General features: G+C 47.8%; 1 protein-coding gene across 1 annotated transcript in view; it reads left to right on the top strand.

Annotated features, from left to right (window-relative positions):
* Positions 1–3,114: 3,114 nt before the first annotated feature.
* Positions 3,115–13,870, top strand: part of DDRGK1 (DDRGK domain containing 1) — a 45,501-nt gene continuing 34,745 nt past the window's right edge. Inside the window, exons 1-2 of the mRNA XM_054029570.1 lie at positions 3,115–3,296; positions 12,304–12,459. Coding sequence (XP_053885545.1) covers positions 3,209–3,296; positions 12,304–12,459 — 244 coding nt within the window. The 5' untranslated portion in view covers positions 3,115–3,208. The remainder of the gene's footprint in view (positions 3,297–12,303; positions 12,460–13,870) is intronic.

Genomic DNA, 13,870 nt, shown 5'->3' on the forward strand with positions numbered 1-13,870 from the left:
CCAAACTGAACTGAGGCATCCAATGCACCTTTATTTATCTTGTGTAAATTGTATCTTCTCTTTTCCAGTTGTGTTAATGTGGAACAAGAGTGACACCTAGTGGTACGACTAGACGTTCATGAGTATACAACCTAGACAGGGTCTGATCCTGGGAATGAATACACACCTGTGTCGTCCCTCCCTGTGCACATGAGTAATCTTATTAACGTCACTGAAGGCTGCGGGGACTGTTCCGGTGGATGCAAATTGCTCATGTGGGTACGGCTTGCAGGGTCAGGCCCAGAATCTGGGCTATCCAAGGGTATTTGTTCTGTTTCCTAAGGGTAATAGTGAATTTGACAGTGGTTCTGCTACCGTACTGTGCCTTCATTGCATAGTAGTCTAAATGGCAAGAGGAAAGTAAAAATGATAAATAATAGGCAACTACAGGATCATAAAAATAATACAAAGTTCTATAAATTTCCTGCCAAACTAAAATTTCTACTTTGATAAAATAATGAGGTAGATAAAAAAATGTGTGGAGTCCCTTGTATATCTCTTCCATTTAATGTTTAGTATCTTATATCCAGAGCAAACATAATTGACTAAAAATATTTGATGGATGTAGACACCAGGAAAGGAGGGCATTCGTGAGGGGGGATTCTAGCAGTTACAGGATGATGTTCAGGAAAGGAATGGTTACGCTGAATAAAACGGAAAACATTCTGACAGGGAGATATCTTACTCATGAAATATTCTCCTAAGGAAAGTGGCAGAAGCCGCATTGCATTTGATTCCTTCACATACCGCACAGTCAACCTGTGGAACTTATTGCCAGGGGATGTTGTGAAGGCCAAAAGTATACCTGGGTTCAAAAAAGAATGAGAGAAGTTCATGGAGGATTGGTCCATTAATGGTTATTAAGCAAGATGATCTGGGATCCAACCCCATGCTCTGAGTGTCCTTAGCCCCTGACTGCCAGAAGCTGGGAGTGGACAACAAGATGGATCACTCGACAATTGCCCTGTTCTGTTCGTTCCCGCTGAAGCATGTGGCATTGGCCAAGGTCAGAAGATAAGATACTGAACTAGATTGACCATTAGTCTGACCCAGTATGGCTGTCCTAATTTAATTTAAACCTAATTTAAAATTAGGTTGGTTAAGCTTTAGCAAATATAGTGCAGGGAAGCAACCTGCATGGGTAAGGCCTTCCAAGGACGCCCCTCACAAACTCTTCCATAAGGTGGGCATGTAGGAGCCAGACATGCCGTCCACTTCCAGGAGCTGCCTGAGGTAAGCACTGCCTGGCTGGAGCCCGCATCCCATATCCCCGCCCGCACCTCTGCCCCAGCTCTGAGCCCTCTCCTGCATCCCAAACTCCTCATCCCCAGGCCCACCCCAGAGCCCACACCCCCATCTGGAGCCCAACCCCCTGCCCCAGCCTTAAGACCCCTCCTGCACCTCAAACTCCTCATCCCCAGCCCCCACCCCGTGGCCCACACACCCAGCCAGAGCCCTCATCCCCTCCCGCACCCCAACCCCCTGCCGTAGCCCGGTGAAAGTGAATGAGGGTGGGGGAGAGTGAGCGATGGACGGAGGGGGAATGGAGTGAGCAGGGGCGGGGCTTCGGAGAAGGGGCAGGGCAGAGGCGGGACCTCGGGGCAGGGTTGTTCAGTTTTGTGAAATTAGAAAGTTGGCAACCCTAGTTTAGTGTTTGGACTGTATGAAATACTTGGTAGGGTTGCTGCATGCATTAATCTCATTTATTATATCTGTATCCTACATTATAAGGTAATAGTATTTGCTCTGTAACTATAGAAGTGTTTGCTATGAAACTGGAAAAGCTCAGAGTCAGGAGAGAGACATTACCAAGTTACTTCTTTATCACAAGAGGTGGTGTCTCCTGCCAAACAAAAGAAGGCCTATAAACATCAGACAAGCCATTGTGGGACATCATAGAACAAAAGACTTTGCTGATGGCTCCCCCCACACCCATGAAGAGGAGACATGCATGAACATTCATCCCAGCAGTTTGAACTCTAGGAGAAGGGACTAAAAATGCCTGACCAGAAGGAACTTTATCTCTATGCTGCTTGAATTCTGTGGGGCAAAGACATCTAAGCATAAGCAAGAGATTCCTCAGCAGGTTAGCCTGGGTTAGCCCTGAAGGACACATAGGGCTTGCTAACTATAGAAACTATAGAATGTAAGACTGTAACTCATTTGTGTGTACGTTTACCTGCTTTAACCTTATAAATATCTCTCACTTCTTTCTTAGCCAATACATTTTTAGCTAGTTTAATATAGGAGTGGCTAGAAGTATTGTCTTTGGTTTGAGATCTACACTGCAAGGGGGTAAGTGACTGGTCCTTTGGGACTGGGAGTAACCTGAATATTATTATGATGTTTGGTGTTAGGGACCATCCACCACAAAGGCAAGATAGGTCGGAGTACCCCAGGGGACGGTCTGTGACTGCATGCTGAGGCTGTCATCATGCCGAAGGAGTTCACACTTGATGCGGGGTTGGTGAAATCAAAGCAGAGCTTGGCACAACCAATTTGGGGTTTGTGCCCTGCTGTTTCAGGGTCTGCCCTGAGTTTGGGACTCACGCTCGTGAGCCACCCTGGACTGGCGCACAGGAGCCAGGCCCAGAACAGCCAAAGGTTCCCACTAGTGATGAAGGGACTGTCCCCGCTAAGGGGGGGATCGCCACCCGGAGCGGGGCTTTGGGGAAAGTCAAGGAAAGCCGTTGCTGAAGGCAGGTAGGGAACCAGCCTAGGAGACACCCAGACCCAGGGCAGAGGGAGAACCACCAGAACCCCATTACAGCTGGTGTCCAGGCCACCCTCTGCCAGGACCCCATCCACACCCAGCCTGGGGCAGGCGTGGGGCCCTCCAGGCTGGGGTGCCCCTGATGCTGCCTAGGCCCATTGCTGCCCTGGACAGCTGCCCCCCACCCGTTGTCACTGAGGTGGGCACCATTGCAGGCAGCACCTTAGCCACTCCCTGCCCTGCCCGCCACGCTATTGGAACAGGCACCGAACGGGCCACCCCTGATTTGGGGCCCTCACTCACACTTCCGGGATCGGAGGCGGACCGTACCAAGCCTCACTCGCCCGCCCGCCCCCGTGAGCTGAGTCGCTGTGGAACCGGCCGCGGCGTTCGGGAAGGAGGCGCGTGGCCTGAGGGGGCGTGGCCGCGCCGGGGGGGGGGCAGTCACGTGGGAAGATGGACCCGGTGCTGTACGTGTTGGCCGCGGCGCTGCTGGCCGCCCTCATCGTCTTTGCCACCCGGTTCCGGGGCCAGGCGCAGGCAGGTAAGGGGGGGGGGGGGGAGAGTTCTCCCCCCGGTCCGCCCCTCATGGGGGCCTGTCCTGACCTCGGTCTGGCTCTCAGCCCGGGGGCCGGGGCAAGCTTGTTACCGGGGGAGCTGGGAGCCCCCCCCCCGGCTGCGCCCTCCGAGGGCCCCGCCACATGCCTGGGGGGAGCAGGGGCCCATGGGGGGCAGCCCCCCTGCAGGCAGACGGGAGGGGGCAGGTGCCTGTGGGGGAGGATGGGGGGCCCAGCCCCTGTGCGGGCAGACAGGAGGGGGCAGCCAGGCCCCGGCTCACTGATGGGGGGCGGTAGAAGCTGGGGGCACAGGGGGGCAGTTGGGGTGAGCCAGTGGTCAGGTCCCCATGAGGATGATGTAATGTGGCGTTTCCACAGCCTGCTGCGCCGTGACACTGTTGTGGAGGTGCATTGCCTGGCACCGGGTTCATATCAACCATGGTGATGGGTGAAATGTGACTTTTTCTTTTTCTTTTTCTTTTTTTTTATTTTGGGGGGGGACCGCGTTAGTGCTTCACTTCTTCACTCTCCATTTTATTAGTGTCATTGGTATTGCAGTAGCAGTTGCAGGCCGTGCTCGGGAATAAGGCCCTGTGGCGCCAGGTGCTGTACACACACACAGAACAAAGCCGGTTCCTGCCTCGAGGAGGTTCTAGTCAGAGTAACTGCTGACTGTTTTCCGCAAGAATATGCAAAATAAAAAAAAAATCCTGGCTGGTCTTTTGCTATCAGGCTGGATGTAAAAAGCGACAGAGGGTCCTGTGGCACCTTTAAGACTAACAGAAGGCTGGATGTATTGATTGAAATTGACTCTTGAGGGCATTTCTGCTGCCCCCTCTGTTAGGAACATAGCCTTTTCCATGGCAGACACACTTACTGATCAGTTTCCTCAAATACCCTCCTTCAGCTGTTGATTATACTGGATGCTCCAGATCCTGAAGAAGGCAGAATCTGTTTTCCCCCAGTGAAGCACTTGGTGAAATGCTCTTTGTGGGTGTTCCTCATGCCCTGGTCTGTGAGATTTGGTTATATGTGGAGTAGGGCGATTCCTCAGACTTCTAAAAAGCAATTCCCACCCCAGGTCCTCTCCTAGGAGATCTTGAACACAACCTAGAAAGTCTATAAAGAGAACAGAGTTCAAAGCCTTAAGTCTGGTCTACATTAGAAAATTAGGTTGACCAAGCTGACTCAATCAGGGATGTGAAAAATCCTCCTCTGAGTGGTGTAGTAAAGCCAACCAGTGTAGAGAGCATTAGGTTGACAGAATTCTTCCATCGTTCTAGCTACCGTCTCTCAGGGATGGGGATTACCTACTCTGATGGGAGAAACGCTTCCATCAGCATAGGTAGTGTCTACACTGAAGCGCTGTAATGGCACAGCTGTGCCACTGTAGCATTTCAAGTGTAACCAGGCCCTTAAGGTTTAACTTCACACACTCCCACACCCAGACTGGCCCCTGCTTTTGACTTTGTCTATAGCAGGAAGTTTTAACAAAAATTTTCTGCTGTTGCTACCACCAGGTCAGCTTGATTGGTGGTAGCATTAGGGAAGATGAGATTCTGGTAGCTAGCAGTGTTTTAGGCACCATGTTATGCAGCCCTGCTCTGAGAAGGGTTTGGTGACACACCGCCTTAAAGTGTCATTAGCGAAAGCCAAATGGAGCCATAAACTGTCCAGATCAGTGCATTTTAAAAGTGAAGGGAGAGGCTTCTTAATTATGAAGACCCAAGTTGAGGTCTACACAAGAGACTTTTGCCGGGATAGTAATGTTAGTTCGGGTGTGTAAGTGTCATTTTTCTGTCCGCAAAAGCACTAGGGTAGAGGCAGTTACACCAGCATAAAAGTGCTCTGGCCGGTATAGCTTATGTCACTTGCCAAACTAGTATAAGCTATTCCAGCAAAAGCACTTTTTTGATGGCAGAAACTGCATCCCCAACAGAAGGGTTTGCTGGTATGGCCGTACCTTTTCTAGTGTAGACCTGGCCTTAGCGTTTCTTCCACAGCAGCTCAGGACCTTGCTGATACCTAAGGCAGAGCAGGCAACTGGCTTGTCCCTACCTTAGATATTGACACATCGGTAACTCTTGCAGGAGAAATACCACTTCCTGAACTCAAGCCTTGCAAGCCAGGGTGAAGCAAGAACTGTATTTTGTCTTGGGTTTTGGGGGGGGGAAGGAGAGAGGAAGGGGGAACAACTTACTTACGTTGAAGCCCATGCATCTATTTATTAATGATCTGGGATCCCAAATAGCCTTTCTTTAAAAGGCGTTTTGTTTCGAATCAGTTTATATTCAGAATGTTTTAATTGTGTTGAAGCTTTTTTTAATGGCATTTTGTGACACCACCTGACTTGTCTTTGTCCTCGGAAATAATTAATTAATAAAACATTTCTATTGACTTTTGTAGCCTCAAAGCACTTTACAGAATTGCAAACCTTGGGCTTGATCCTGGCCTCCTTGCACACCAAAAGATTGTTTTCAAAATCGCTGGAACTCCTGTGCATTTGATGGCAGGATGCAATCTGCCACAGAGGTCATTTCACTGCACTCTCTTCTTGGGTGGAAGGCAGCAGCTGTTACAATTATGTTAGTAATTCTACATCCTGCTGTGAAAGGTGCTTTAGGCCAGGCGTCTTCAGCATGGGGGCTTGCAAATAGGTTTAGGGGGTTGTGATAACCTCACAAAGGGAGTTCTGTATCTCTGAATAGAGGTTCCACAACTTCTCTGATGCGATGAGAGGTCACAATAAGGAAAAGGTTGAGAACTGCTGTTTTAGACAAGTGTGTAGCAAGAACAGGTGCTCAGTGTCACAGTTTCAGGGTAACTGCATCTATAGTTCTTACTCTGTGGGTGCCCATCATGCACTTAAAGGTTCCCAGCACCCAGCCATCACCTCTCATGGATGGAGACCTGTATCTCACTTCTTGTGAGTAGGGGTTTTAACGCTGCACAGCTCCCTGATCTATACTGTACTAACCCCAGCAAGCCAATCTGCCATCATCTCTGCTTTGCTTTCTCTCCGAGATCTTGCCAGCAGTCACAAGTTACCACACTTCTCTTTCTAAGCAAGCATGTTTATTCATAAGTAAGGCTAAGGTTTAGTCATGGGCATTTTTAGTAAAAGCCCGTGACCTGTCCATGTCAATAAACAAAAATTCACAGCCCTGTGACCTGTCAATGACTTGTCCTATATACCCCTGACTAAATCTTTGGTGTTCTGGGGGGCTCTAGGGGCGCAGCTGCTGCTCTGGAGGAGGTGCTCTGAGGCACCCGATGGTGGGGGGGGGGGGCTGGCTCTGGGGTGCCCACTGATGCTCGGGGTGGGGACCTGGGGTGCCCACTAGTGCTGGGGGGACGCTCCGGGGCGTCCGCTGCTGCTCATGGGAGGGAGGGTGGCACGGGGTCACCACTGCTGGCGAGGGGACGGCCCCGCCAGCCCAGGACTGCCGCGCTGCTGCTGGTGGGAGGCAGCTCTGGACTGTCGCTGTTATGGAGGTGGGGGGCGGTGCGGCTGGCCTTGGGGCTGCCCGAGATGCTCAAGTGACTCTGGGGTCAACCGCACCTGCCAGCTGCAGAAGTCACGGAATCCCAGAAAGTCATGGAATCAGTGACAGACTCTCAGCCTTATTCATAAGGGAAAAACATGACAGCGAATGTATATAAAAACTATAAAAGAACCTACATACATGCTAAAAAGGTCACTCCCACCCCACACCCCCGCTCCACATAGGTGTCAGTCCTTCAAATCCCACAAGTGGGTTTTCCCTGTGGTTACAAGTTCTCATCAGTCTTTAGATCAGGCACCAGATTGAAGGCCCTGAGTCAGTTTAAGATCAGGCTGTTTATCTAGATGTTCGTTTTTTTAATTTATTTTATTTTTTTTTCAATGTTGGTCTCTGACGAATCCAGTCTAAAGCAGACTATGCACTTTCCCAGGAGGGGTGGTACCTCTCTGGAGGTGTTATAACTTGAATGATTTGCCTACTCATCCCTTTCCGTTTACACTTCCTGCAAGAGCTGTGATAACCCTCCTGCCATGGAATGCGTACAGTCCCTAGCCCACAATGATCCATGCCCTTAATGCAATATGGTCTCCCAAAGATATTGCAGAAACCTGCCCCTCTGTCACAGTCAGGACCTTGACTTGGTGTCTCCTTGGAAGAGCAGTGCCTCCAGCAGCACAGTTTTATCCTGTTGGGACACTAGTGCAGTCCTACTGAGAGTAAAGAATGCTGCCTATTTATGAAAACCAGAAATCACCCTATATCACTTGCTAGCGTTTGGAAAATTGAAGCTTGGGAATAGGGGACCAAAGATCCCTTCTGGGCTATATCATTCTATCCATCAGAGATGGCGGACAGCGAGAAGCATCCTGCGGGTTTGCAGGATTTTTTTTAAAGGGCATGAAAATTATGGGATATGGATGGCATTATAGGATGAGGACAGTTGCATGATGGGAACTTGTCTCCTAGCTCCCAGAATTCCCTGCGTGACTCATTTCTACCCCACAACACATTAGGCAGGTCTCCTAAGAGGATTTGCACTGGAGAATGGCTTATGGCACACTGGGATACCTGTCTACCCCTGGTGCACCACACCTGTCATTGACACAGACACTCCTGGTGAGTACGCACAATGCCAGCACAAGGAGCCAAGTATGCACATGAATGAGCGATCTACTAACTGCGGCGGCTCTGTGCCAACGTAACTGGTGTTAGACGGTTTGTAGTGCAGACATGTCTTTGTTCTGTATGCCACGACTGCTATGCAGTGTCATACGCCACATTGGTAAAACTATGTGCGCAACGTATGTATGGCTTTTTTTAATGGTACGCCTTCGGCCATGCTAATTTGTGCTACCAGCTCCTTGGATGTCACAAGCTGAGTTAGTTTGTGGATAGGAGAGAGAGGGTCTTGCAGGAAGTGGTGTGGGGATGGCTTATTTGAAACATACACTTCTACCTTGATATAACGTGACCCAATCTAATACGAATTCGGATATAACGCGGTAAAGCAGTGCTCCGGGGGGGGCGGGGCGGGGATGCGCACTCCGATAGAGCAAAGCAAGTTCGATATAACGCGATTTCACCTATAACACGGTAAGATTTTTTTGGCTCCCAAGGACACTGTTATATCGAGGTAGAGGTGTATTTGTAAGGCAGTTGCTACAGTAGTGCTTATCGCTATGCAAATGTATAAATAAAAGCAGTAGATGGTGCTCTTTCGTCTGAGTCAGTACAAAGCTAGTGAACCAGGATACCAGTAGGGCAGTGTTGCAAAACTGTCACGGAAATCTGCCAGCCCAGGCACAATGTTGACTTGCCGACTTACCAAGCTATTAAAGATGATAATGTTATAGGAGGAGAGAACATATTTTACATGCTGATAAAAAAAAATAAAAATTCTTTGCTGTGGGCAAGTAAAATTGTGTAAAGTTGTGTTAGGGAGCACTCTTGGAGGTACCTTATTTGAAATTAGATGTAAAACTGCTGCTCTATGCCTTTTGGGACATAAAAGAAACCATGGTGCTCTGGGAATGGGCGCCAGGGAATGGATCACTTGATGATTACCTGTTCTGTTCATTCCCTCTGTGGCACCAGCATTGGCCACTGTCGGAAGACAGGATGCTGGGCTAGAAGCACTTTGGTCTTACCCAGTATGCCCATTCTTATGTACTATAACATTATAACCCCAATGCCTTTGCTAAATTCCAGTTTGGAAAACTGTTCTGCTTTCAGTGGGTGGTTTGTATTCTTCTTTCCTCGTTTAGTTTCGTATAGCGTTGCTTTGCATGTTATTTGCTGTGGAGCCAGGTGAAGTGATCCATATATAAACACTTCTGTTTTTAAACGGCTTTAGGCCCTTTTAGGGTTTCTTGTTTTGCCCATTCCGCTGGTGGTTTTCAGAATCCCAAATGAAGCTGATCTTGCAGCCCACACATAAGAAAATCCAGTTTCCCACTGAACCGAGGTGTCTGCTGGATGTAGAAACACTGAGTCATAAAACTGGAGCTATGGCAAACTTGGATAAAATTTAAACATGCACATCCAGGGTATCTCAGTTTTCCTGTTCTGCTTTTTTGTTTCTTTGTTTTGGTGTTGTCCTTTAATTGGGGCAATTTGTTATGCATTATTATATTTTGCTCAGGGTTTATAGTGTGCTCTGCTCTGAACAAAGCTGGGATTGATAAGGCCCCATCTGGTCATCTAAATAGACAAGCAATACAGGTCAGTGACTCTGGGCATTTAGTGGCCATGAGAACATTAGTTTTCTGGGTTTTTTTTTGTTTTTTGGGGTTTTTTTTAATACTGCTTTCTTTGCTGGATTAACACTGATAGATTTGGAGACTAACCATGTGATTTGAGTCAAGGTGATGCGGTCACTGGGTTCACACATTTGTCCTTGTGAGGGCTGCGAGCCAGGTTTGAAATGAACACACACTTTATAAATAGATTTATTTCTCACGAAATGTATAACGGTCTCTGCTTCTCAGGAATTGTGTTCTGGGTATTTTTTTTATTACACGAAATAAATGAGCACTAGAATTTCCCAACTGATGCGCTATGCTGGGATGTCTTTAAAATTTGACAGGCATGTTGAATCCGTTTAGATTAAAGGATACCAAGCCTTGAAGGGTGGGATGTTTTTTAAGAGGCTAAGAAATACCATATATGTATTTTGTATAGTGCCTCCATACGCACTGTATCCCAAAACACTTCTCAGAGTTTTTAATAATAGTTACAAAACGCCATGATAAATATTTGTAGTATACTGTATTTCATTGAATTATTTTATAGCTCTCAGAAGCATGTAGTCATGTCACAGAAGATAAGACACATTCCCTGCCCTAACGAGCTTACTCTCAAAATTTTAGACATGATACAATAAACGAGGGTGCCAAACAGAAGGAGATGAATGAGTGAGGACACACAACCCTGGGTTTAGCAAGCCAATGCTCAAACCACTGAGCTATCCCTGAGGAGGATGAGGGTTACTGCCTGAGCATATGGCAGTGACTTCCTCAAGGATGTCGTAGTGAATATTATTCTCCTATGGTGGCACCACAATAGAAGTGAGTTTTTAGCATGGGTTTCACAGAGGAGGGGGTAGTGACATGGCAGAGCAGTGTGTGGAGGGCATTCTGAGCTCAGTCCTGCAAGCTGCTGGCCACACTGGCCCCAAGCCAACCAAGAACTTATGCACATGCTTAACTTAAGCATGTGAGTAGTCCCCTCACATGCTTAAAGTTAAGACTTCCGCGAGACCATTCGCACGCTAAAGTGAACCATGTTCTTAAGTGCTTTGCTGGCTCAGGTCCAGAGTGCTCCAGAATGCTCCACACGTAGGTGGCAGCATGCAGAAAGTCATGGAGACACTTAGGGGACAAGTGGATGAAGCAGGTCGTGAAGGGTGGCATTGCTGGAGCAGCAGAGGGGATGGGATGAGACGTGTCTGGATGAGTAGGTAGGGGTGGAATTACATAGGCGACACAAGTATAAATTTGATGCTGTGGATGTTTGACAAATCAGCCAATAGTCAGGGGACAGGAAGGTTGTGGGGGGACTGGAGAAAGCTACATCACTCTGTTACATACTCTTCATCTGTGATTTGTAACCTTTATGAGTAGGTAGATGGACTCAAGCATGGTTGTATCCTTGAAACATGATATAGGTAGCTTGTACCTCTTGCTAACTTTGATCCACCGGCACCCACTTCCGTACTTGTCTATTCTGAGGATAACTGCGCTGAAGTCAGCATGGGAAAATGAGGCAACACTGCATGCACAGATTGTGATCTGTAGTCCTTATTTGTCAACAGAGTTTTCCAGGTGCAGCAATAAGTGAAAAATACACACACACACACGTTCGCAGGTTTGAACAGGCCAGATGACGTCAGGTCTGAATAGCTGAAGTGCAAAAAAACAAAAAGATCTGAATCATCTGAAAGGAAGAAAAACACTTTTGGGTCCCACGTTCAGAAAGGACTGAACTGATTCTCCTACCAGATGCGAGGAGAGAAGAATATATATTTTTAAAAAATCACTTATTGGGCTGAAAAACGGAAATTCAGCACAAAGGGTCCTTTCCCCCCCCCCCCCCCCCGGAAAGTTCCAAGAGCCGTGGGCCCATGATAGAATGATAGAGCCTCCTCATCTAGAGCTAGTTCATGGTCACAACAGTATTTGAAGTGCCTGTCCATAGACCCTTCTTATGCCATCTTCCACTCTTTTAACAGTAGTGCCTAGAGACCACAGTCAACTTGGAGGGACATTGTGTAAGTCACCCCCTTCCCACCCCCCCCCCCCCCCCGGAGACTGTCCCTGCTCCTAAGAGACTAGAGTCTAAATAAACAAGACAGATAAGAATCATCCCTGTTTTACTGGTGGGGACCTGAGACCCAGAAGGCCAGGTTTTTAAAGGCATTTAGGGCCCCGATCCTCCAGGGTATTCTGACTCCTAACTTGCATTGATTTCAATGGACCTTAGGTGCCTAAATACCTAAAGGTGCAGAGAGGTGTCTGGTGGGATCAATGGGAGTTAGGAGCCTTAGGTGCTTTTGAAAATCCCACTGGGTACCCAAGTGCCTTTAAAAATCTAACCCAGCAAATTTAAGGGTGGGGTTTTCCAAATGCTGTGTTTGCCTACCTCCAGCATAGATTAATCATGATGATTTAGATATAATTTGCCTATTGTTGTTTCTGCTCCTTTTCTCCCTACTTCTGCCTAATTGTCAGATCCTTGGGCCACCCTTCTTGGATGTCAGGGAAGAGCCAGCATGTAGGTGCTACCGTACAGAAACATCATCATCATAAGGGGGCGGCGGGAAGGAATGACGTTCTCTCTGTGGGAAAGATACCTGATCTAAACATTGCAAACCATCCCAACTGCTAGCGTATCTCTAATTGCCAGCCAGCTAGCTCCTTTCACTCTTGCGATGGGCTGACTGCAACAGATCAATATTAAACCTCTGATTTAAAATGTTCCCCTTTTCCAGCTGACGAGGAACACCAGCGAAATGTGGCAGCCGTGGTGGCCAGGCCTCGGCCTCACACCGATGAGCGGGGAGAAGGGATGCCCAGACGCCGAAGGAACATGGGCAGCAGGATGCTGGCCCAGAGGAGAGCACAACAGGCAGAAGATGGGATGGAAGGTAACTTCTGATTCAGCTCCGCTTTTAAAAACGGATTGGGCTAGCAGATGATCTTGGCTTGGGTTAGGTACAAGGTAAGTTCCCAGAATGTCCTGTCCAGCTGCATAGCCTGAAACTGACCTGACTTAGTGTCCTAATAATCTGAAGATAAATTTACACACGACTTCCTCCAGTGGGTTAGACCTCATATCACTGGAAGTCATTTGCCCATCACTGAAATGCAGCTGCTTCTGTGATGGATTGTGGCAGCCATTCTGTGCCAGCAATGCGACACTGTTTCTAGGAGGAGGATGAAGAATACTGTTTTTTTTCTCCCTCAGTTTGAAACGACGAGGGGAAATTAGTAGAAAGGCAGAACATATGTGACCACTTTCACTGGGGCTAACAGCTCGACCCTGTCGAAAGTGCAAAGGGGTCTTAGGGTACAAACAGAATTGGTGTTTATACCCTGCCTCAGCAGCACAAAGCATTGGTTTAGTGCTGTCTTAGGGGAAAGAACACCACCTCCTAAATCACCAACTCCGCTTCCTGCAGCATCTGGGTTTTCCTTGGTGGGCTCCCATCCAAATACTGATCAGAGCAGACCCTGCTTAGCTTCAGATTGGAACACTGTGAGGTGTGGTTGTAGGTCACTGTGGACAGAGTCCCGTAATTTTGTTTTGCATCTTGAGTTAGTAACCACGTTATCTTAGTGTGGTTATGGTCAGGAAAGTGCCTATAAGTAACACCTTTTTATTCCCTGTAAATGCTGTTTGCTGACTTTTCTAGCCAAACTTCCTTTTTGTGACTCCATACCCATTAGCTCTGCAGAGCCAGTACAGCTACGGGTGAATGAGTTGGATGCTTCTCCGGCTTGCAACATGAACAGCGTTGTTCACCGAGCTTGACTCTCCGATCCTAGGTTGAGTTTGTAGGGCTCCCGTCCAAGTGCTGGTCAGGGTAGACCCTGCTTTGCTTGAGATTGCAGCACTGGATGATACAGTATCGTACTGGGAGGAAGGGGAATCTTGTCATTGATAAACAGATCCTGTTTGATTGGCAGTCAGTGAGAGATAACATGGCGCGGCATGATGCTTTGTCTTGGAGAGAATCACACTTTACCAGCTTTTATTTTCCTGCTGTTTTTAGTAGATGTTTGCATTTGCTTTGGTGGGTAAATGTGCCATCTAAGCTAATTATATTTAGCTGTGTCACACATGGGAGATTGACAGGGTCTGAACTTTGCTGTTTCTTTTGATGTGCTGGCACGCTTAAAAGACAGTGAAATCTAAAAGTCTTTTGATGTCTGAAGCCTGGGCCACTCAGACTTTATCCTGAGGAGCCAAATGTGAAGCTATCAAAGCACAGCTGCTTATGTTAGTTTGCACATTAGCAGTGAAAGAATACATGTCATCAGCCCATATAAATTCTT

The sequence above is a fragment of the Malaclemys terrapin genome, chromosome 5 (genome assembly GCF_027887155.1).
Source record: "Malaclemys terrapin pileata isolate rMalTer1 chromosome 5, rMalTer1.hap1, whole genome shotgun sequence".
NCBI classification, from domain to species: domain Eukaryota; kingdom Metazoa; phylum Chordata; order Testudines; family Emydidae; genus Malaclemys; species Malaclemys terrapin.